At 41.8% G+C, this 18,551-nt stretch overlaps 10 protein-coding genes and 1 non-coding gene across 11 annotated transcripts; 6 read left to right on the forward strand and 5 right to left on the reverse strand.

Annotated features, from left to right (window-relative positions):
• Positions 1 to 98: 98 nt before the first annotated feature.
• V1514DRAFT_329541 (Mak10 subunit, NatC N-terminal acetyltransferase-domain-containing protein) lies at positions 99 to 3,070 on the forward strand. Its single transcript, XM_066927361.1, has 7 exons — positions 99 to 278; positions 334 to 586; positions 658 to 725; positions 774 to 899; positions 949 to 1,200; positions 1,249 to 1,917; positions 1,975 to 3,070. Exons 2-7 carry the CDS (start codon positions 418 to 420, stop codon positions 2,962 to 2,964), a joined length of 2,274 nt encoding a protein of 757 aa, XP_066783848.1. The 5' UTR covers positions 99 to 278; positions 334 to 417; the 3' UTR covers positions 2,965 to 3,070.
• V1514DRAFT_329544 (Metalloenzyme, LuxS/M16 peptidase-like protein) lies at positions 2,863 to 4,994 on the reverse strand. Its single transcript, XM_066927362.1, has 2 exons — positions 4,667 to 4,994; positions 2,863 to 4,299 (listed from the first exon to the last, which is right to left on the reverse strand). The coding sequence occupies exons 1-2, from the start codon at positions 4,898 to 4,900 to the stop codon at positions 3,241 to 3,243; spliced, it is 1,293 nt and encodes a 430-aa protein (XP_066783849.1). The 5' UTR covers positions 4,901 to 4,994; the 3' UTR covers positions 2,863 to 3,240.
• Positions 4,995 to 5,160: 166 nt separating this feature from the next.
• V1514DRAFT_305854 (RNA polymerase III subunit RPC82-domain-containing protein) lies at positions 5,161 to 7,339 on the forward strand. The gene is made up of 3 exons (XM_066925662.1): positions 5,161 to 5,289; positions 5,349 to 5,405; positions 5,469 to 7,339. The coding sequence occupies exons 1-3, from the start codon at positions 5,281 to 5,283 to the stop codon at positions 7,206 to 7,208; spliced, it is 1,806 nt and encodes a 601-aa protein (XP_066783850.1). The 5' UTR covers positions 5,161 to 5,280; the 3' UTR covers positions 7,209 to 7,339.
• Positions 7,340 to 7,421: 82 nt separating this feature from the next.
• Positions 7,422 to 7,992, forward strand: V1514DRAFT_329546 (uncharacterized protein). The gene has a single exon (XM_066927363.1). The coding sequence runs from the start codon at positions 7,431 to 7,433 to the stop codon at positions 7,887 to 7,889; it is 459 nt and encodes a 152-aa protein (XP_066783851.1). The 5' UTR covers positions 7,422 to 7,430; the 3' UTR covers positions 7,890 to 7,992.
• Positions 7,893 to 10,576, reverse strand: V1514DRAFT_329547 (VTC domain-containing protein). Its single transcript, XM_066927364.1, has 2 exons — positions 9,792 to 10,576; positions 7,893 to 9,732 (listed from the first exon to the last, which is right to left on the reverse strand). The coding sequence occupies exons 1-2, from the start codon at positions 10,453 to 10,455 to the stop codon at positions 8,057 to 8,059; spliced, it is 2,340 nt and encodes a 779-aa protein (XP_066783852.1). The 5' UTR covers positions 10,456 to 10,576; the 3' UTR covers positions 7,893 to 8,056.
• Positions 10,577 to 11,149: 573 nt separating this feature from the next.
• V1514DRAFT_329554 (acyl CoA binding protein-domain-containing protein) lies at positions 11,150 to 12,518 on the reverse strand. Its single transcript, XM_066927365.1, has 6 exons — positions 12,317 to 12,518; positions 12,135 to 12,266; positions 11,990 to 12,062; positions 11,857 to 11,929; positions 11,452 to 11,799; positions 11,150 to 11,401 (listed from the first exon to the last, which is right to left on the reverse strand). The coding sequence occupies exons 1-6, from the start codon at positions 12,330 to 12,332 to the stop codon at positions 11,312 to 11,314; spliced, it is 732 nt and encodes a 243-aa protein (XP_066783853.1). The 5' UTR covers positions 12,333 to 12,518; the 3' UTR covers positions 11,150 to 11,311.
• On the forward strand, positions 12,496 to 13,890 carry V1514DRAFT_329555 (uncharacterized protein). Its single transcript, XM_066927366.1, has 2 exons — positions 12,496 to 13,101; positions 13,150 to 13,890. The coding sequence occupies exons 1-2, from the start codon at positions 12,631 to 12,633 to the stop codon at positions 13,651 to 13,653; spliced, it is 975 nt and encodes a 324-aa protein (XP_066783854.1). The 5' UTR covers positions 12,496 to 12,630; the 3' UTR covers positions 13,654 to 13,890.
• Positions 13,891 to 14,132: 242 nt separating this feature from the next.
• V1514DRAFT_279552 (uncharacterized protein) lies at positions 14,133 to 14,678 on the reverse strand (the record flags this gene model as incomplete). Its single annotated transcript, XM_066925017.1, has 1 exon — positions 14,133 to 14,678. One exon carries the CDS (start codon positions 14,676 to 14,678, stop codon positions 14,133 to 14,135), a length of 546 nt encoding a protein of 181 aa, XP_066783855.1.
• A 784-nt stretch (positions 14,679 to 15,462) lies between these two features.
• Positions 15,463 to 16,535, forward strand: V1514DRAFT_42268 (trimeric LpxA-like protein). Its single transcript, XM_066930011.1, has 3 exons — positions 15,463 to 15,691; positions 15,751 to 15,987; positions 16,042 to 16,535. The coding sequence occupies exons 1-3, from the start codon at positions 15,591 to 15,593 to the stop codon at positions 16,358 to 16,360; spliced, it is 657 nt and encodes a 218-aa protein (XP_066783856.1). The 5' UTR covers positions 15,463 to 15,590; the 3' UTR covers positions 16,361 to 16,535.
• Positions 16,536 to 16,710: 175 nt separating this feature from the next.
• V1514DRAFT_319548 (uncharacterized protein) lies at positions 16,711 to 18,126 on the forward strand (the record flags this gene model as incomplete). Its single annotated transcript, XM_066925948.1, has 2 exons — positions 16,711 to 17,188; positions 17,264 to 18,126. The coding sequence occupies 2 exons, from the start codon at positions 16,711 to 16,713 to the stop codon at positions 18,124 to 18,126; spliced, it is 1,341 nt and encodes a 446-aa protein (XP_066783857.1).
• A 137-nt stretch (positions 18,127 to 18,263) lies between these two features.
• Positions 18,264 to 18,346, reverse strand: V1514DRAFT_t40. Its single transcript has one exon. It is a non-coding gene; the product is annotated as a tRNA-Leu (tRNA).
• Between the last annotated feature and the right edge of the window lie 205 nt (positions 18,347 to 18,551).

An 18,551-nucleotide genomic window follows, 5' to 3' on the forward strand; every position in this document is an offset into this window, starting at 1 on the left:
GCGAATAACTCGTAGATTGTTGTAGTTATTATTGTACGTAACGTTCGTTACCTGTTGTCCGTTAAATCGCGTTACGTGCGAATAACCAATTAACCGCACAAGACAACAACAATCGCATGAATTATCGGCCAAATTTGATCCAAGTCGTTAGTTTACGCAATTTGCAACATTAGTTCATCCATGCAGATAGCACGTTACTCGTCTGAATTAGTTTTAGAAATTTGCCCACTGGGTTGCCTTCACGTCGACCACGTTTACACACCATCTTGATTTGCCAGGTTGAGCTCATTCTCATTACAGAAAACATCACAAAGACTAACTGCTGTTTTATAGATTATATTAAATTTACGTTGCTCACAAACAAAATTTTTGGTTTAAATATTAGTTCATCTGTGAAAAGGAAAATAAAAAGAAAGTATGACTGAAGAAACAAACCGAGAGGCAGTTCAGAATCGTGAGACTGGCGACCTGCAGGTTAGCCAGAACACATTTTCATCCGATAATCACTATAATCAACCTGTCAAATTACGACCATTGGCGCCGACATATGTTGACGTTACCGAGTTATTTATATCAGAATCAACAAGTAAGAGCGGCCACATCAATTTAATCTTTTCACACGCAATGTTGAGTGAGATCTGACAAAGTGCCATGCAGAATTGAAAGTTGGTGAATTAGCAATGCATGAGAATTTCCAATTGGCGAACGCAATTAATGCTTTAGAGGTATGCTTGTGTAATTTTTTTTTTGGGTCAATGTTCTAACAAACCCAGGTAATGGATATAAAAATGGACACCGGATTAATAGACATGAATTCGAATGATTACGCCTTTGATACAGCGATTGGTCGCAAATTGTCTGAAATTATATGGGTCATGGATAAGTTACTTGCACTTGAGGTAAATAACCATGTTAAGTTGGCTTTTTCTCACAACTAATTATCTTCAGATGGCATGGTTCACCGGCTCAACGTTAACACAAACAATTTTTACTTGCATATATGTCGAACAGGCGTTAATCAATTTTGAAGGTTTAATTGAAACTGCCCATTTTGGTCGGCATGTTCACGATGCGCCGAAATTTGACGAAACAGATATTAGACTGGCAGCAGTGCATTTCGGACTGCGGTCGTACATCTTATCCATGATCAAGTTTTGCGAAATCTGCCGGATTAGACTGCAACAGTCAGATATCAAAGAAGTATGTGTGGCAAATTGTTGATTATTTGATGTTAACTTGCTTTTCTAGGACGAAGATGTTTCAACACATACGTATTCACTAGACATGTTGCAACTTGTACCAATATCAAGCATATTAGAATTTACTAACCGTTGCATTGATTGTCTGAAATCACTACATGAACAAAATGACGAATTAAATGCCATCATTGAACGCATAGAATTACGCCAGGCCCTGCTGCTGGCAGTGGAACACAACAATCTCGAATCTTTCACCGTGCTTAAAGATTCTTACCACCGCGTGCTAGATCTTATACCCAACCTTAAAAAAACTCATGCACTTTGCAAGCCACTACTTGCAGCATTTAGCGTTGGCGTTCAAGGCCGACTCGAATGCATCATGCCACCTTGGCCGGTGGTCGACCGGACGTACGATTGGGGTATCTACGTGCTAACTCGACTTGCAAACGGAATGCTTGATATCCAGCGAATACGAGGATTCGAAAACGTGGCACAAGTTTTGGTTTATTTTGATAGTTTTTCGTTCAGGCAACCAACCGAATTGCCGTTTGTGAGAATGTCATTGCTTGCTTTATTTTTAAGCTCATCCAAAATAGTCGGCAAGGTCAGTGTTCGCGATGCCTTTTTTGATGACGTGAAGGACTTGTGTTGTCCTTCACCTAGCTTGTTTGAAGTTTCCAATCAGAAGTTTGAGCAGTTTATAACAAAAGCTGAAATAGTAAGTTTTACAACAATTTCATGGCAGGGGTTTTTTTTTTTTAATTAAGATTGATAGTGTTACACAAATTTGTTTTCACTTCGTTGTCAAAACAAATCCCGATATCGGCAATCACTTTGTCGGGCACTTTTAGACTGGGACTCGCTTCAAGTTTATTGTGAAAATTTAGAATCTTCTCCGTCCATGCATAAATTTTCACCAATTCTGACCGGATTCGGCGGCGGGCAAGTTCAGGCATTGCCATTATCTTCTTGGGTATATTTCCGCAAGCTTGAAATCATGATTAACATCATATTTCTTGGGTTTGAATTAGATATTTATCGACTTGAAGAATGGAAGCTGATGCTTTGGTATGGTGATTACGTTCTTGGAAAAATAAATGGCCATTTGCAACGGTTGCAAAAAATTCTCGACTTGACCGTACGGTTGCAAAACATGGACAGAGGAACAATTAAATTTCCCCAACCATCGCCATCAACTGCGGACTATAACCGAACAAGCAATTGGTTGCATTTATTAAGAACCCGGTTCTCCGTGTTTAAGGAACTATGTCACGCTTACATTTGCCTGGTGGCAGCTTTATCATTGGCGGGCATTATTCAGAACGTGACTTCGTCAGCTGAGAAATACTCCACGCCGGAACTGTTGTACAAATTGCGATTGAAACCATTTTCCACCATTGGAGCTCCAGAACTTCCCCAGTATTTAACCTATGCCGATTTATTAAATCTTGATGAGTGGGACGTGGATTCTTTGTTGGATAACGCCAGCACGTTGGCTTCTGCCGCACGCAAGCAAGCAGATCAGTTAGTAGCCATGAACCCGGAATTACAAGTAAACTGGTTATTAGCAGGTAATGACATCAATAAGGAACATCAAGACTTGGTCAGGTCGTGTATCGGCTTAAGCATTGCCATCAGCGTTTTGAAAAACGAAAAATTAACTGCACAAAACGCACAACAAAACCAGCGCAGGGTGAAATTAAAAATATCGCACGAACGATTTCATCATTTTTTCCCCATACTCATGGTATCAATCGACAAGTAAAAATATAAATGAGTCATGCCCATCTGCGGTTTGCATTTTTAAATATTAATTAATAAATTTTTTTTTTTTTTTTTTTTTTAAATTGTAGCATGTGCAAATTACATAATGGACACTCTAAAATAACAAACACTATACTTTTTTGTAGTTTTGCATATAATTAGAATCATGGTCGCATCCTCTCTTTGATTGATTTATATATATATAATAAAAAGACCTCCAAGATAAAAAAAAAAAAATCCCAAAAAAAAAACTAACCGCTATTAATTGCTAGCATTTTTACAATCCAAGCTCATCAGCGTATGCCAGTTCAGTCACCTTTCCGATAGCAACGGTAGCCTTCTTGCCAGCTAACAGCTTGGCAGCAGCGGCCTTAACATTTGCAGCCGAAACAGCTTCGAGTTCGGACACGGCCTTGGCAACAGATGGCACGGCACCGGAAGTTAATATTTCGGTACCGATAACACCCAAAAATCCGGGCTCAGCAAACGACGCAAGGTAGTCGAACTTGGCAGCAGCCACGGCCTTCTTAAGCGCGTCAGTCTCGACGCCAGACGCAACCGACTTCAAAGCGTTAACGGCAGACGCGGCAGAGGAAGAAACTTCGGCAGCGGATGAGCCGGTCACGTTGATTGACAAAAGGTTGGCACCAGCGTACTTGTTAAGCTTGGCAACAGCATTGCCGCCGGTAGTGGCACCAAGGATGGAGTTGCTGGAGGCCCACTTTATGCTGGGAGCACCACCAAGAATGGCAGCCAAAACAGAAAACTCTGGGTCAGACGCGGTCGGGAAGCCAAGCGAGATGGCATTTCCATCCGTGGACGCAATGCGGGACTCGCCACCGTGAACGGCAGAAGTCGGAACCGGAACAGTAGTGCCGGCTTCGGTCTCGTCGAGGAACTTGGCAGCAAGCTCAGACAACTGGCTGACGGACGCGCCAGATGCAACGATGGCGAGATTGGCCTTGGTGTAAACATCCTCCTTGTACTCGGCGATGATCTTTGAGTTGATGCTGTCGATTGGCTGAGAAAGAAGTGGAAGACCAAGACCAGATCTAAAAGCGATACCGTGCAAGGTCTCGCTGGCAACGTAGCTAACGTCCTTGGCAGCATCAAGGTAGTCAAGCTTCAACAGCGGTCCGACAATCTCGGCAAGTTCATGACGAGCGAGTTGAGGAGTCGAGACAACATCGCTAAGAGCCTCGAAGAAAAATGGCAGGTCTTCCTTAAGGAATCTTGCGGTAAGAATGATGGAATCACGAGTGATTGTGCTGGTAAGAGCACCTCCGTGCAACTCAGTCTCGCGAGTCAGGCGGAAACCAGAACGGTTTTTGGTGTTCTAAAAAAAATCAGGTTAGCAAACGATTAAATAAATGCCTGGCAATATCAATTTCATTCTTCCTAATCATTTTTGAAACTCATGGTGACTTTGATCAACTGCAGTAGCCAGAACGAAAATTAACAATTGAAGCGAATTATCCGATCGCGGTGTGCTTTCAATTGCGGTAACTGTCAATTGATTCGTACAAGTACCCTGGCATGTAAATACAAGCTTGGCATCACATTTGCATATTCAACTTCTCAATTAACAGCCATTGACCTTCAATTTATCCATCAAGCCAATGAAAGTCGTCCCATTGAAGTCACCAAACCAAGAGGAAAAAAAAAAAAAAATGAGCAAGAAACTGAATCGCGAGGTACCATACCTGGAAAGCAAATCTTTGCAGAGCATGCGCAACACCTGGAGTGGTGGAGTATCTGCTGCCAGCCTTAATGACAAATGAAAGAGTCGTGACTGGGCTGCTGACGTCCTTGGCAGCGATTTGAACACCATCAACGACGGCGGATTGGAAGCCAAGTTCTGATGAAACCGCAGTGGAGTATGAACGGGAGCGAAGAGCAGAGCCCGCAGACCGACGAATGCAAGAAGACGCAAGCATTTTTTTTTTTTTTGCTTTCTAATTGGTGAAGGGAGGAAAAAATAAAAAAGGGGCCCGAGGTTCAGTGATGCGCAGTAGTTTAAGACTTTCTCGGGAAATCTGACGATGAAATTCGACATTTTGGCGTTGCGGTTTTTGGAGCAAAACCGGACGCATCCCATTGGCCGGGTTACCACAGGTTAGGGCTCCAAACCGTGGTTTGCCCTGAAAACTGCATTTTGGCCAAAATCATGTTTTGCTTAAACCACGTTTTATTTAATTTTATTTTATTTTATTTTATTTTTTTTTTTTTGGTTCATCTTTTCACATCTTACTGAACTTGAAAGAGTTTTGGCTGGGCATTGATCTTGACTGGTTCAGTCAATTGAAAGTTTGTGGAAATGTCACAAGTATGGGTTTTTGTTTGTTTTGTTTGTTTATTCCAGATTTCATGCTAACGTCAACATAGTTTGAGGAGGAATTGTCCATATTACTTCTACGTGACATCTATGGCGACAGCGCAGCGGTTTGTAGTCCCGTTTGGGTTTTTTGTTATATTTGATTCTTATTTTTTTTCTAATTAGCTTAGACGGTAGTAGACGTGCTTTTTAAAAATGGTCGGCTGACGTTGCAAGGAATAGCCAGGTATTCCAAACTCAACACGGCCACGGTTCAACGCGCGCTCGTGCCGTTGATTCAGAACCGGTTCGTGCTTTTCTGGGCAGACGAAGCATCACAGTCAAGCAACGTGACTTATGCCGTGTCGACAAGGAACATCAGCGTCATTATTCGAGCTGGCGCGTTTGTGAACGTTGTGCTGGATCGATACCCTGATTTGCCAGGCGCGCCTGATGTGATCAAGAACTTGCTCCTGTACGGTCACATGCGGGCGTCGGACTATCTGGCCGCACTGCCTTCATCCCAAATCGCGGCGTCAAGGAACACAATAACCACTCTGCTACAGGCAAAAATACTTACAACACTGCACAAGCACGAATTTCACCCAGAGCCGGACGTTTACATGCGGATATACAAACGGCATCTTTCCACAATTGATCGCAAAGCGTACACGTCTGAAGCCAAACGAGAACAGGAGGCACGTGATCGGGCAGGGGAAGAGTTTAAGACCGTCAAGCACGTTCATGACGACGCATCCGATGGCTTAATTAAGACTTCAAACACGGAAAAGACAAACGGGTCGGGCAGAAAAGGTTATTCATTAACTGATAAGAAAGCATCATTCCAAGTTGACGAGAGCGCGGTGTTGACCTTAAACCATGACAAGTTTGCAGTCATCTTGCGGTCTCAGGTCCTAGTTCGACTTGTTGCGCATCGGATCGGCAATGTTACCGCGGCCGTGTATCGACAGGCCTTGGAGTGCATGGAACCCAGGTTATTTCGGTGTAAGGACAATGGAGATAAAGCTGTATTGACCACGTCATTGGAAATAGTACGTAATTTAGACCAGGATGTGGATCTTGCAAGCTCAATAGTGGCGCCGTCAAAAAAGCGCTCGAGATCACGTTCTACGAGTGCGCGCCCCAAAAAGAAGGTCAAACGTCGTCATAATGACGATGACCATGATGACGATTCAGAAGACGAACAAGATAATAGTAATGATGATGATGACGATGATGACGATGATGATGATGACGACGATAATGAAGATGATGACGATGATGCAGGTGATAGTTCACGGATGCAACATGTAAATATGCATTTATCTCTTCTTGCAACGAACCCGGCTTTTCCGTTTCTGAAGAAGATTTCCAACAAGGGTGGCGGAGAATGGACAATAGATTTTACTGAATTGGCAGACAAAGTACGGGAGCATGAATATGAGAGAGTAATCACAAACAAGTTTGGCGCCGTTGCGGTTCGATTATTACGAATAATTCGTGAGCGCGGCCGGATCGATGAGAAGCAGCTCGCCCAAATCGCACTTTTACCGCCCAAGGATATTCGAGCGCATTTAACTTCGTTACATGAAATTGGCTGCTTGGACTTGCAAGAAGTTCCAAAGAGCATGGATCGCGCGCCGAGCCGGACATTTTTTTTATGGTTTCATCGACCGCAAAACGCGTACTCGTTGATGGCTCAGGCCGTGATCCGCACCATGGCGCGGTGCTACTCCCGCGTGGTTGATGAACGCAAGCGACGACCGGAAGTGATGAGTAAATTACGTCGTGACGATGTAAGAAATAACGAGGCAGAATTATTAACATCAGCAGAAAAAGAAGAGGTTAAAAAAGTTAGAAAAATTGAGGAACGGTTGATTGGGCAGATTGACAGGTTAGACAAGCTTGTTTTAATATTGAGAGATATGTAAGTTATAAGGACGAGTTTTTAAAAGTTTTTTTTTTTTTTTTCCTGTCGATTATTACGTTTGGTGTTATCTGTAGATTTTTTTGTATAATATAAAATATATAAAAAACTTTTAATACATTTTTAACTGTGGACGATACGTAATTAAGGTGTTACCCTGAACAATGGTGTCGACTCTAGCAAAGTAATAATTTGTTTAAAGCCTGGATTGAACAGCCAACGAACGATGACTTCTACTTTTGCAGAACTCAGGCCTGTTCCTGCAGTTGCTCCCATAACAGAGCGGATACAAGTTGCTCCGTTTTCATTATTTTGTCACTTGACCAATTTGCCGTCACCCGTGACAAACCACAACAACAACAACAACAACAACAACAACAGGTCGGCAAGGCATGCGATCGTGCTCCATGTGACGTCTTCGGAATCGATAGCCACGCCGCTCACGGTTTTCGTTTACGCCTTGCCACCGCAACCTTATAAATCACAACCGCTCACGACCACGTTACTCGGAGGCCAAACTTCATCAAGTCAAGAATCGCAAGAGTTTGCCATCAGGTTGGCCAAAATCTTGGCCAAGCAAACCGGCAGGCCGGTATATGTTGGTGCATCAATTTCAAGCTTTGTTGATCATATCGAATCATTTGAAAAGATTACGCAGTTTGTAACGCAGAATCTACACAATTAGTAATTAAAGCCAAAAATAAAAAAAATAATTTAATTTTAATTTCATAAAAGGTTCATAAGTTATTGCAATATATATATATAATCACCGAAAACTTGATAACAACAGAATTATACACTATACATATTGTGGTTGAAAGCATATGACTTTAAAGTAATAATTAAATCATTTTAAACTTCCAAGTAATAGTTTAACACGATGGCAAACAAAAGACCGACCGAGATCACGATGGGACCGACCGGCGAGTCAAGATGCTTGCCGCTCTTTAATTGAATCACCTTGAGACGGTGCATGTACACGCCATAACCCCACACGCCACAAAACAACGTGAGGGTAAAGTAAGCATATGCAAGCCTGTGTGCGGTCTTGTTATAGCGTCCGGCAGCGTTATACAATCCAAACGTGATGGCAGACAAAAGAACCGTGACTTGTAGCCACTTGTTGAACGTGCGCTCGTTGGCAAGCCACACTTTTGGTTCAACCATGAGCGTGCCGCTCTGGACTAGTAATCTTTTTGGTCGTTCCACGCCTGGAGGAAGTTTCAGCTTTGCCGATGCCTTGCCGTGACGTTTAAACCAAGATTTGGCAGCAGATGAACGTGATTTATGCCGTTTTCGTTGCCGGCGGCTGCCAAGTTCGGATTGCTCATCCTCTTCCGAAGACGACGATGACGTTTCATCATCGTCATCTTCGCCCTCATCCAAGTTGATTATTTGCTGCCGTTCGCGATCATCCTCGTCGACAAAGTTTCGCATGGATATTGAATCGTGCCTGCCATGCGAACCTTCAGGTCTCTCAACCGCAGCGCCAAAAAATGAAGACACGCCTGTTTCTCCTACAAGGTTACTTGCATTAGAAGATTGCAGTGCTTTAAGAGCCAGATCCAGAGGTTGATCTCCATATTTTTTTCTATTAATCTCCTCCGCATACGCTTGCTCTGGATCACGTCTAATGTCTCGTTCAAGCTCTGATAACCAGAACGGAAGAACGTTGATATATTCTTCATCATCAAATAGCATGGCGATCCCATGAGCAAATTTGGAGAACTTGGGTGCTTCCTTGACCAAATGAGACGACATGAGATCTTTTACCCATGAAGGGCGGATCTTATTGTCAGCTCCAGGCTTCATGGCAACCTTGATATCAATCACTGCATATGGGAATCGCGAAATCTCGCCCTTGTTTATTGTTTGAAAAGGATGTTCAAGTCCGATGTCGTCTATATCGTGACGATGCCAATCATCTGGATCCCTGCACGGCCTCGACGTGTCAAATGGATCCTCTCGGATAAGGTCAATGTCATTGTCAATCGAGATTCGGACCCGGTCGTCATCCGGAATCTGGAACGCGGTACGTGAATGTACGGCACGAAGAACAGGTTGAAGATTATTGGACCTGATAAAGTCTTGAATTTCATGAACAACGCGTTCAAATTTTTCAATATCGGCAGCCGGAGCATTTCGCTCTTTCATTTTTCTGATTGACTTCTCCATTGAGTAAGTTCCGTCAATAAACGGCTTGACATATTTCTCCTTGATTGGAATTTTTTGCTCCAAAGAATTATCCAAGTTATCTGGATCGACATGTTTCCTCTCGATAAAAATCTCGGGATGATTATTGAGCTTGCCGTACCATCGAAGCTTGAGGGACGAAGATGCAGTTTCTCGAGAATTTATTTTTTCAAGATACAACTGAAAGTCGGAATTGTCAAAGTACAATGAAGTGATGGTTGGATCAGGAATAGATAAGTTGACTACTTTACTGGATTGAGGATTGTAAATAAGAAGAGGAAGGTGGCGAAGAATAAACGTCTTGACTTCCATTAGGTTATCAGGATGAACCCAGACTAGAAAATAAAAATTAACTCCATGCAAAAAAAAAAACCACACAATGAGAGTAACTTACACTTGAAGGATTTAAAAGTTGTCGTGTCGGTCACAGCAGCAGCAGCAGCAGCAGATGTAGATTGTTGAGACAGAGGCGCATCAACGACAGGCGTGGACGACAGCGGCTTGTTTTCTCGAATGAATGCGTAAAGAAATGAAAGCTTGTACAGTATCGGAGAATAATTTTCTGAATTGAACGGCAACGCGGCCAGTCTGACTTGAAGCAACGGCTTGACGGAGTACTTTGAATACCGACGGTCATGCTTCTTGACGATCTTAAAGAAACCTGTGTAGTTTAATCTGGTAAATCTCTCCAACTCTTGTGCTTCAGCAAGAATTGAGTCAAGTTCTTTTTCAAAAGCCGTAAAATCAGTGTTCAGATTGCTTTCTTGTGCAGCCGGGATGCGAGCCTCTGCGGCAGCCAACTTGTCCTTCAGGTCTGCATACTTGTGAGATTCAAACGCGTATACTTTTTCCAGTTCGGCATCAAGAGCAGTTACAAAATTGCTCTCTTCCTTTTCAGTCCAAGTCAAAGGTCCATGCCGGGCAGCAACTGATTTTGAGCCCGAACCAGGCTTGTTGTCGTCGTCGTCCTTCAAAAGGCGCTTCAGCCGTTCGTAATCGATGTAGGACTGTGACCAAGGTTTATAAATTTCATCTGCAAGCTTCACACCAAACAACATCTTGACAAGAAGTTCAGCAGGACTGTTGAAGTAGCCCGGCGAACAATTCCACAATAAACCAGTAGGAAGTACTTATACTAATACTCATCTACAATTTCAGGCTTTAATGGCTTCGTTGTGCCTTGCAATATATAAAGCCAGATGGGCTTTCAATTTAAAGTTTCCAGAATTATTTCGGGCAGCACGTCATTAACCTAATTCAGACTAGCGCAGTCAACTACAAGGCAAACCAAGCAACCAATTAACCAACTTGCGACGACTTTGGAAACATGCGGTCCTGCCTGGTCAATTGGCATGCTTGGATTGGAGTGGATTAATAACGGCATTGGCCTGATTGCTGTCGGGCTTACACCATCGTGTGTGGTCGAAGCCGACCTGGGCCCTGGTTACAAATGGCCAATCGCAGTTGCGCTTGGGCCCCCCGTGCGCTCAACGTGCATATAGATGGCGGTGCATCGTGCCAAAAACCCACCGCTTGTGGGGAAGTATCCATTAACTGCTACGTCTGCATCCTGGTCTTTGTAACCGATTGTATGCGAATGCGTGCAAGTTACATGTCCACCGTGATTATCGGTTTGCTGCTACTTGGTTAACAAACGTTCAGCAGATTGTTCGTGATTTCCCTGACAGATCAACTTGGCTAAGTCTCGTGACCGCGGGTTAAGGAACGGTACGATATGTTCATCTCATATTTGCTTCCCTTAATCTCTCATTTATTATGTCATAAAAAACAATAATACAAATACAAATACCAAGTACCAATTAGCAGAGGAGTAAGATCTATGTACACAATGACTCCAACAGCTTCAGTAAAATGCTTAATGAGTTAGTGAGTGAGTAATGCTTTATTATTGTCTCACTTCGAGTGCCGTACTTGCCGCCATCGCAATAACGTGAAAATAGCCAATATTAGCGTAACGTCAATGGAAAATCGCTTTAACCCACCCTGAGAATGTTAGAACCTAATCAAGGACCACGTCATGCATTCGTTCTTACCCATATGCTTTGTTCAAACAACTTGAATCTCGTTGCAATGAGCGTACTTTTTGCAAGTGGTTGCTGGCTGTTTGCTTGAATTAATGACTTGACATATGTGAGCCTAGAAATAAGCTCGTCGACCTCTCTAACCACTTCTTCGTGCCATGCAACAATGTCTTGAGATTCATTTATTGAGTGGTGCGGAACGTCATGATCTTCCCTAAACTCTCGCACCAGCCCAGTAATTGGCGGCGACCCGCTATCGGGCTCGTTCACTTGGACGTGCTTGACTTGATCCCATAGCTCTTGCAAATCCGCAATGAGTTCACGAGCTTCTGGAGTTTGACTGGCATATATCCTCATTGTCTATCACGTGCCGTGAGTAAAAAAAAACATCAAAAAAATTGCAATCATGCTTCGTACGTCTAATAAGTACGGAATATATCTCCGCTTGGCTTCAGCTTTATCCAGCCCCTTCTGAGAATACCAGGCGTCCCTGTGATCATGATAAGCATGCTTAGTTTGCCAAACAAAACCTGGTACAGTCCTTCATTACCATTTCTTTCGACCTTGCTCGTCTTCCTCTGTATCACCTGTCGGCCGCGCCATAAACTGATCCACGTCACCCTCTGTAACCCATTAGGACAATGCACGCAACGACAATCAAAAAAAACCCTCTAAGATTAATTCAAATCTCTTACCCGTGGCTTGCTTGTACAGTCCATAAAGATGTATGCGGTCCTTGATTGGCGGTATAGGACCTTTTAAACCAGACATGGCCTTAGTATTTGACACCAGGGGGATTGTAGCAAGTGCTTGAGTAAACACCCGGTCTGATTTGTGTTAGCCAAGTGAGAAGTATATATTGCGTTACCTAACTTACCAATTGAGTCGGACATTGTGGCCAAATATTTTGTGATCCTCGGGTAAGGAGAATGGTTGCGTGGGTTTCGATAAAAGTGATAAAAACAAACTATGCCCCGTGCGCATAACAACAATTATCTTCGGATTTGCGGCTCAGCAACGCAAGAGGCAAATAGATACTTTTGATTTTTTTTTATTGTATGAAAGTAAAAAAATTAGCAGGTTTTATTTATTTTTTACGTTTTTATTTATTTATTTGTATATGCCGAATTAGCCCCTAAAAGGGAGCGCGCGCCTTAGTTAAATAATCTGCCACCGCATTTGGCCTAAATTATGAACTGGACTGGCGGCAGGTTATCCAACGCTTCGCAACAAAATGGAGTTTCGCTTCGATCGAGTTCAAATAGTACGGTAAATCTTGCATCAAACGAACGAACGTTTGCGATCGCAAGACGCAAGCGGATCCAAAAGCAACATTTCCAGAGAAACGCCAGAATAAGGCGCGCGTATAGGCCTAGGGATGATCATCTGAACGAGGCATCGTATACTAGTAAAGCTGGAACTCCGCAGTTGATACCACCCAGTTCGATTGAATATAGTATTAATCAAACACCGCAAACTGACGCGAGCATTGAATCGAATAAAAATAATGACGCGGAAAACACGAGCAATCATGATTCTACTACTGGAGATGAAGATCTCTCGATTTTGTACGTTAGTCCAGAAAAAGTTGTCGAGATGGATGAAAAGAGAAGAAGCTTGCTTGCCCAAGATGACTGGGCTGCATTGGCCCTGGCCGATCCGGTTAGTATAACTTCTACGCTATACCGTTTTGATATGTTTACCATCTAGAAACGAAAAAGAAATACACCAAACAAGGAAGAATCAGGAAAAGAAATACCCGATTTTTTTCGGCAAGTACCAAGTCTAACGACGAGCGAAATCAAGACAAAATCATATTCCACTTCGGATGCTTCGATGCCATCGTCACCCATCAAACCGATCAACATGTTTAAGCGAAACTTAATATCGAATTGTCAGCCACTTGTAGAAGACGTCAACGAATACCCGACCATGTTTGCTGATAAAAGTGACGGTGTGAGCATAATACAGGAAGAGGTCGAATTCTTTGGTAATGGCAAAAGTGATGAGAATGAAATGTACAAGGACGTTAGCTTGCCAAATGTCGAGTCGAGCTTTACCATTTACATGGATAAGCAAGCCGGGAAAGGAATTTCAAGTCAGTTTTCTAATGTCAGCCCTAAAAGTGCTAAGAATGCAGAATCAAAGTCATCGCTGAAGTCGAATCGCTCAAAAGATTGGGAGGAGCTGGTGCATGATGATTCATCGAGCTGAAATTGCTTGGAGGAAGTCACCATGATTGTGATGTAAGATATACTATTCACTGTTGCGGTTTGCAGAAGGTTACTTTTATATGTTGAGCATATTTAGATATTGCATTGTGCCAAGGCTCATTGCATTTCACACATATATTATTTTAATTAATTCTAGCTAGTGTCCTTGTCGGATAATCGCGAACAAATACATAAATTTACAGTTAGTCTATTTCCTAAAGTCGTATTATTCCCTCCCAGTTTCTTTTGATTTTGTCCTTAAGTTGATGTTTGCGCCGCCTAAAATTGCCCACAGCAAATTAAGATAAATCAATGTAAAAATATAACTCCACCCACTAATGGATTTTTAAAAAAAAAAAAAAAAAAAGAAAAACTCCTGTAATATCATATAAAATAAAACACCATTAACAATACCCTATTTTTACATGCCTTGTGAATCTTGATGCGAAAAAAAAAAAAAAAAAAAAAAAAGAAATTTGGTTAAACGTCATTTTTCTTTTTAACAAATGGTTTTAATTTTTTCGATTTTGCAGGTCCTCTAGGAACATCCCTTGTTCTATTATAAACATCTCGTGCTAAAAGCTTTGAACCTGTGGTTGAATTCACAACGTTTGCAATTTCCTGATAAGTTGCAGATGTTTGCTTTAATATTCGCATAAGTTGCATGCCTTGCTCGTTTGTTTGACGATTCTCTGCGTACAGGATTGCATCTTCCTTCTCCATAGGATGTGTGTGCTCGTCAATGAATTTCACTAGCACGTATTGTTCATTAAACTGCTGCTTAAACCTAACTTGCCATTGACAATCACACAGCCTAGTCCTCGGTTCTCTAACTCGCTTCTTGCCGTTTATCTCGACACCAACAACGCTCGGCAGGTTTCGAGAATTCTTGGGCTTGCCATGACATTTGCAATAAACATGATACGTTTTCAATGATGTCGTGTGACCTTTCTTTATCGAAAACCCTTCCTGCAATGCGTACGCTGCGAAGTAACGATTAATGTGGCCGATATCATTAAATATCATGCCCTCCACGGGTTCGAGATAAACCGGAGCAGCATTTGGCGGTATTGGTCTGCTTGTAGAACCTGGCTGAAAAAAGGTGGCAGGTAGTGAAAGATTTATTTGATTGAGTTCGTTGGACACTATAGACGATGTCGACGCTGCTGGTGCCACTTGTTGCATAAGATTCTGGTTTTGGGTCATGGCTACCGTGGTAAGATCCATAGCGTTGACGTTTAAAAAAAAAACACCCCGTAAATTGTTCGCAATGCACAGTTGCAAGTCGGCCAAATAAAGATCCAGTTTTATATCCTAGATTGTGGCAAAACCTCACTGTTACGCTGGTCGTGCTGTTCATTCAACTGCGCGATCGAAAAGAAACTTCACCACTGCTCCCCACAATACATTCAAACTCTATCCCCACGAACAATTGGAAGGTTGGTTTTAACATATCTTGGTTTAAATAAAATAGTATATGTCTGAATAAAAATGAATATTATGAATTTAAACTATTACAGATTTTAATTACTAAGCGTACTTTGAACAATGAACAACGAATCAATGACAATGGTTCATGGTAACCGTTGATATTTATACACCTCATTGCCTCAGCTTTTTTGGTTTTTTTTCTTGCTTAATTTGTAAGCTTGATTTTATATAGTTACTTTCATTAATTAAATGATAGTTTAACTTTTTTTTTGATTTTGATTTTCTTGGCTCAATTGATCAGAAATTACTAGATGCCTGGCTGCGTTGTCTTTATCTATCTATCTATATGTAACTTAAGTGGGGGGACAATGCCACGCTGGCATCTTATCATCTTACATACGACGTAGTATCCACCTTTTTTGTTTAAAAGCACCTTGAATCATAGACCTCAATCTTAGACCAATTTTTGCATTTAAAGTATCAACGACAAATTTGATTTTATCATCGATGGCCAACGTATCAAAGGACGAAGCCGACATTGCGTTCGCTAAAACGCTAGACCACGTTCCTTGGGGTGAAGAGTACGAAAAGATGATCTCTGGTATGCTGTAAGAACTAAGCTTGATACTGCAACGGAAACTCAGCAATTACTGACGACACGATGCAGATATAACAGTTTCGTGCCTGAACTAGTTCACGCCCGTCACGTTGCCAGAAAATGGGCCAGCGATTACCTCAAGTACTATCCAGAAGATGCAACGGCAGACTCCATCTTGAAAGATCGTGAAGGGTTTTTAAGAAAAGTGATTGGACGTCTTGGGGAAAGGATTCTTATTGAACCGCCATTTAATATTGACTATGGTTGCAACATCTCGATTGGCAATGATTTTTACGCAAATTTCAAGTAAGATTATAATTTCACTTTACATTTATAAAAGCATATCTGACAGTTAAAAAGTCTGGTAATACTTGATTGCGCCTTGGTTCAAATCGGAGACAGAGTTTTGTTCGGACCCAATGTTAGCCTGCTGAGTGCTACTCATGAAACCGGAGTACAGTCTAGAAGAGATGGCGTTGAGTATGCCAAGCCGATTCGAATCGGAAACGACTGTTGGCTCGGTGGCAACGTGACAGTTTTACCAGGGATCACCATTGGCGATGGCGTGACAGTCGGTGCTGGGTCGGTCGTGACAAAGGATGTCCCGCCGTATACCGTTGTCGTTGGCTCACCAGCTAGAGTTGTCAAGAAGCTGGAAGAGGTTCCGCTTCCTAATTAAATACACCTATAGAGCATGTTAGGCTTTAATGTTTTTTTTTTGTATTCATGAAATGCTGTATAGAATGAGTTTTTAATATACTCGATAAGATACGTGTTACCGTCTTGGATCGTCAGATGGACCCCCGGTCGCCGGCGGCTTGCGTTCTGCGGTTGTGCGTAAATGTATTTTCTCACCCCGCTTGTGATCACATCTATTTGGATGCAAAATGTATAGGCCATATTATTGAGATAGATGGCACAATTCAACAAATGGACAGCAGTTAATCAAGCTCATTAAGCTAACTTGATTATGGATTACGAATAACATCAATCAAGGATCGAAGACAATCGCGGGTGCATAATTCTAACATGTCTGTTGACTTGCGCGACGACGTGCAGCTTCCGCAATTGGTAGATCAACTCAATGTTCTTTTCAACTTTTTTGGTGTTTTATCGCCTTACTGGAAAACAACAAGCTCTCAGATGTCTTCACAATGGATGCCAACAATTCAAGTGCTGCCCAATGCCCTGCTTGATCTTTACAGTGCCATGTTCAGAATCACGTTACCGAAACCGGTGCAGGATACGGTAACTGCCAGGGTAAAAAGCATCAAGCTTTTAATTGGCACATTGGGTCAAGATGTTTTGCGCATGGACTTAAGTTACATTGATCCGCTTGCAGTTATGGCTGGTGACGAAGACGCGGTCAAGGAATTGTTGCAAGTCATTGTCGCGGTCGGCAAGATCGTGAGAAAAAAGCAAACCAGGTTTGCGGAAACTCAGCAATCGATCAGCAACGAATTAGATGACGAGTCTACAAGGAGCAGCAGTGTTGAACCAAATAGTGGTAGGTATTTTAGATTTTATACCGTAGTATTATATTTTTTTTTTTTTTTTTTTTGCATATTCTGATCAAGAATAGAATACTCAGATAATGCAGACTCAGACGAAGAGTTGGCAGGCGAGCTTTCGTCTTCTTTATCGATATCTAACGTTCAAACACGAGCAATCACTGTCTTTGACAAGGCAGGTTCACGGCCGTCCTTCAGGAAACGTCGCATTCCGGAACTCAGAAAAAATGGTTGGTTACACGATGCTCAGCATTCTTCAATATTGCAATCTAGCGCCTTAAACTCAAAAAAGGCAACTCGTCACAAAATTCGGCAGGCTTTTAGTTCGAATTATTCCATGACGCATCCGCGACATGTATATCGACGAAGGTATCCCATTAATCTCATGCCTCGAAGTCACGTGTCAACTACGAAATTAAAAAGGCAATACGGGAAAAGATTGAACCTCAAGTCATACAGAATAGCCAGGAGGTGGTCCTTGTCTAATTCATGGGACAGCTCATTAAAGCCCAACGCTGCGCGCGATAACACCAGTGACTGGATTACAGATAATGGAGAAGAAGACAATGAAGAAAATTTTGAATTATCCGAATCTTCAAATGAGCCAATTAGAATTCCTTTATATTTTATTCCTAGAAACCCACGACAAGAGCAGCCTTTCGCGGCCGCATTGGAACGATTAAGCTTGAACGTTCACCCAAAACGGGACACAACCCCGTCGTTAATCGAAAGAAACAACATGTTTGTCTCACCAAAACGTCGAAATAGAAGAATTATGGTTTCGATGTCAAATAAGAATTTATTTTCCGAGAACAGCGAGTCAGAAGAGTTTACTGCTGCTCAAGATCGAATGAATTTATTTTTGCGGCCTAGGAGAAACAACAGAAAGCTTGAAACAGATTTATCCGAAGTTCTTAATAAACTATCATTTTAAATTTACTGATATTGTTCATGCATGGCAAAAAAACGTAATCCATAACAGACCTTATAAGAAAATTTTTAATTGCAAAAAAATAGATTGACCATCTAAGTAAAGTTAATAATTCATAAAAAAACAATAAAAAAATATAGTGACAACCCTGGGATTCGAACCCAGGCCTCCGAAGAGATGAGAACCTTAATCTCACGCCTTAGACCAACTCGGCCAGATTGCCTTTTTAAAAAATAAAAAATGTAAAAATATGTATAGCAAATCTCACAATAAAGTTTAATTTAAATAAACGTTAATATTTTAACGTTTGGAATGTATTTTAACGTAAAATATTTCACATTTGAAAGGGCAAAACAATTGCTTATTTATGGATATAAAAATTTATTTATTGGCAATGAAATATAATGCAAGATAAAACACATTGTTTT

Source organism: Lipomyces japonicus (assembly GCF_038497905.1).
Source record: "Lipomyces japonicus strain CBS 7319 unplaced genomic scaffold V1514scaffold_15, whole genome shotgun sequence".
In the NCBI taxonomy this organism is placed as follows: Eukaryota; Fungi; Ascomycota; class Lipomycetes; order Lipomycetales; family Lipomycetaceae; genus Lipomyces; species Lipomyces japonicus.

Coding starts and splice junctions, on each gene's coding strand:
- V1514DRAFT_329541 (XM_066927361.1), top strand. CDS start 418: ATGACTGAAGAAACAAACCGAGAGGCAGTTCAGAATCGTGAGACTGGC. Junction 726..773: donor ACGCAATTAATGCTTTAGAG/GTATGCTTGTGT, acceptor TAACAAACCCAG/GTAATGGATATAAAAATGGA. Junction 900..948: donor ATAAGTTACTTGCACTTGAG/GTAAATAACCAT, acceptor AATTATCTTCAG/ATGGCATGGTTCACCGGCTC.
- V1514DRAFT_329544 (XM_066927362.1), bottom strand. CDS start 4,900: ATGCTTGCGTCTTCTTGCATTCGTCGGTCTGCGGGCTCTGCTCTTCGC. Junction 4,300..4,666: donor TGCAAAGATTTGCTTTCCAG/GTATGGTACCTC, acceptor GATTTTTTTTAG/AACACCAAAAACCGTTCTGG.
- V1514DRAFT_305854 (XM_066925662.1), top strand. Junction 5,406..5,468: donor TCTATGGCGACAGCGCAGCG/GTTTGTAGTCCC, acceptor TAATTAGCTTAG/ACGGTAGTAGACGTGCTTTT.
- V1514DRAFT_329546 (XM_066927363.1), top strand. CDS start 7,431: ATGACTTCTACTTTTGCAGAACTCAGGCCTGTTCCTGCAGTTGCTCCC.
- V1514DRAFT_329547 (XM_066927364.1), bottom strand. CDS start 10,455: ATGTTGTTTGGTGTGAAGCTTGCAGATGAAATTTATAAACCTTGGTCA. Junction 9,733..9,791: donor AACTTTTAAATCCTTCAAGT/GTAAGTTACTCT, acceptor TTTATTTTCTAG/TCTGGGTTCATCCTGATAAC.
- V1514DRAFT_329554 (XM_066927365.1), bottom strand. Junction 12,063..12,134: donor ACTGTACAAGCAAGCCACGG/GTAAGAGATTTG, acceptor AATGGGTTACAG/AGGGTGACGTGGATCAGTTT. Junction 11,402..11,451: donor TGTTTGAACAAAGCATATGG/GTAAGAACGAAT, acceptor TAACATTCTCAG/GGTGGGTTAAAGCGATTTTC.
- V1514DRAFT_329555 (XM_066927366.1), top strand. CDS start 12,631: ATGAACTGGACTGGCGGCAGGTTATCCAACGCTTCGCAACAAAATGGA. Junction 13,102..13,149: donor CATTGGCCCTGGCCGATCCG/GTTAGTATAACT, acceptor TTTACCATCTAG/AAACGAAAAAGAAATACACC.
- V1514DRAFT_42268 (XM_066930011.1), top strand. CDS start 15,591: ATGGCCAACGTATCAAAGGACGAAGCCGACATTGCGTTCGCTAAAACG. Junction 15,692..15,750: donor AAGATGATCTCTGGTATGCT/GTAAGAACTAAG, acceptor GACACGATGCAG/ATATAACAGTTTCGTGCCTG. Junction 15,988..16,041: donor GATTTTTACGCAAATTTCAA/GTAAGATTATAA, acceptor ACAGTTAAAAAG/TCTGGTAATACTTGATTGCG.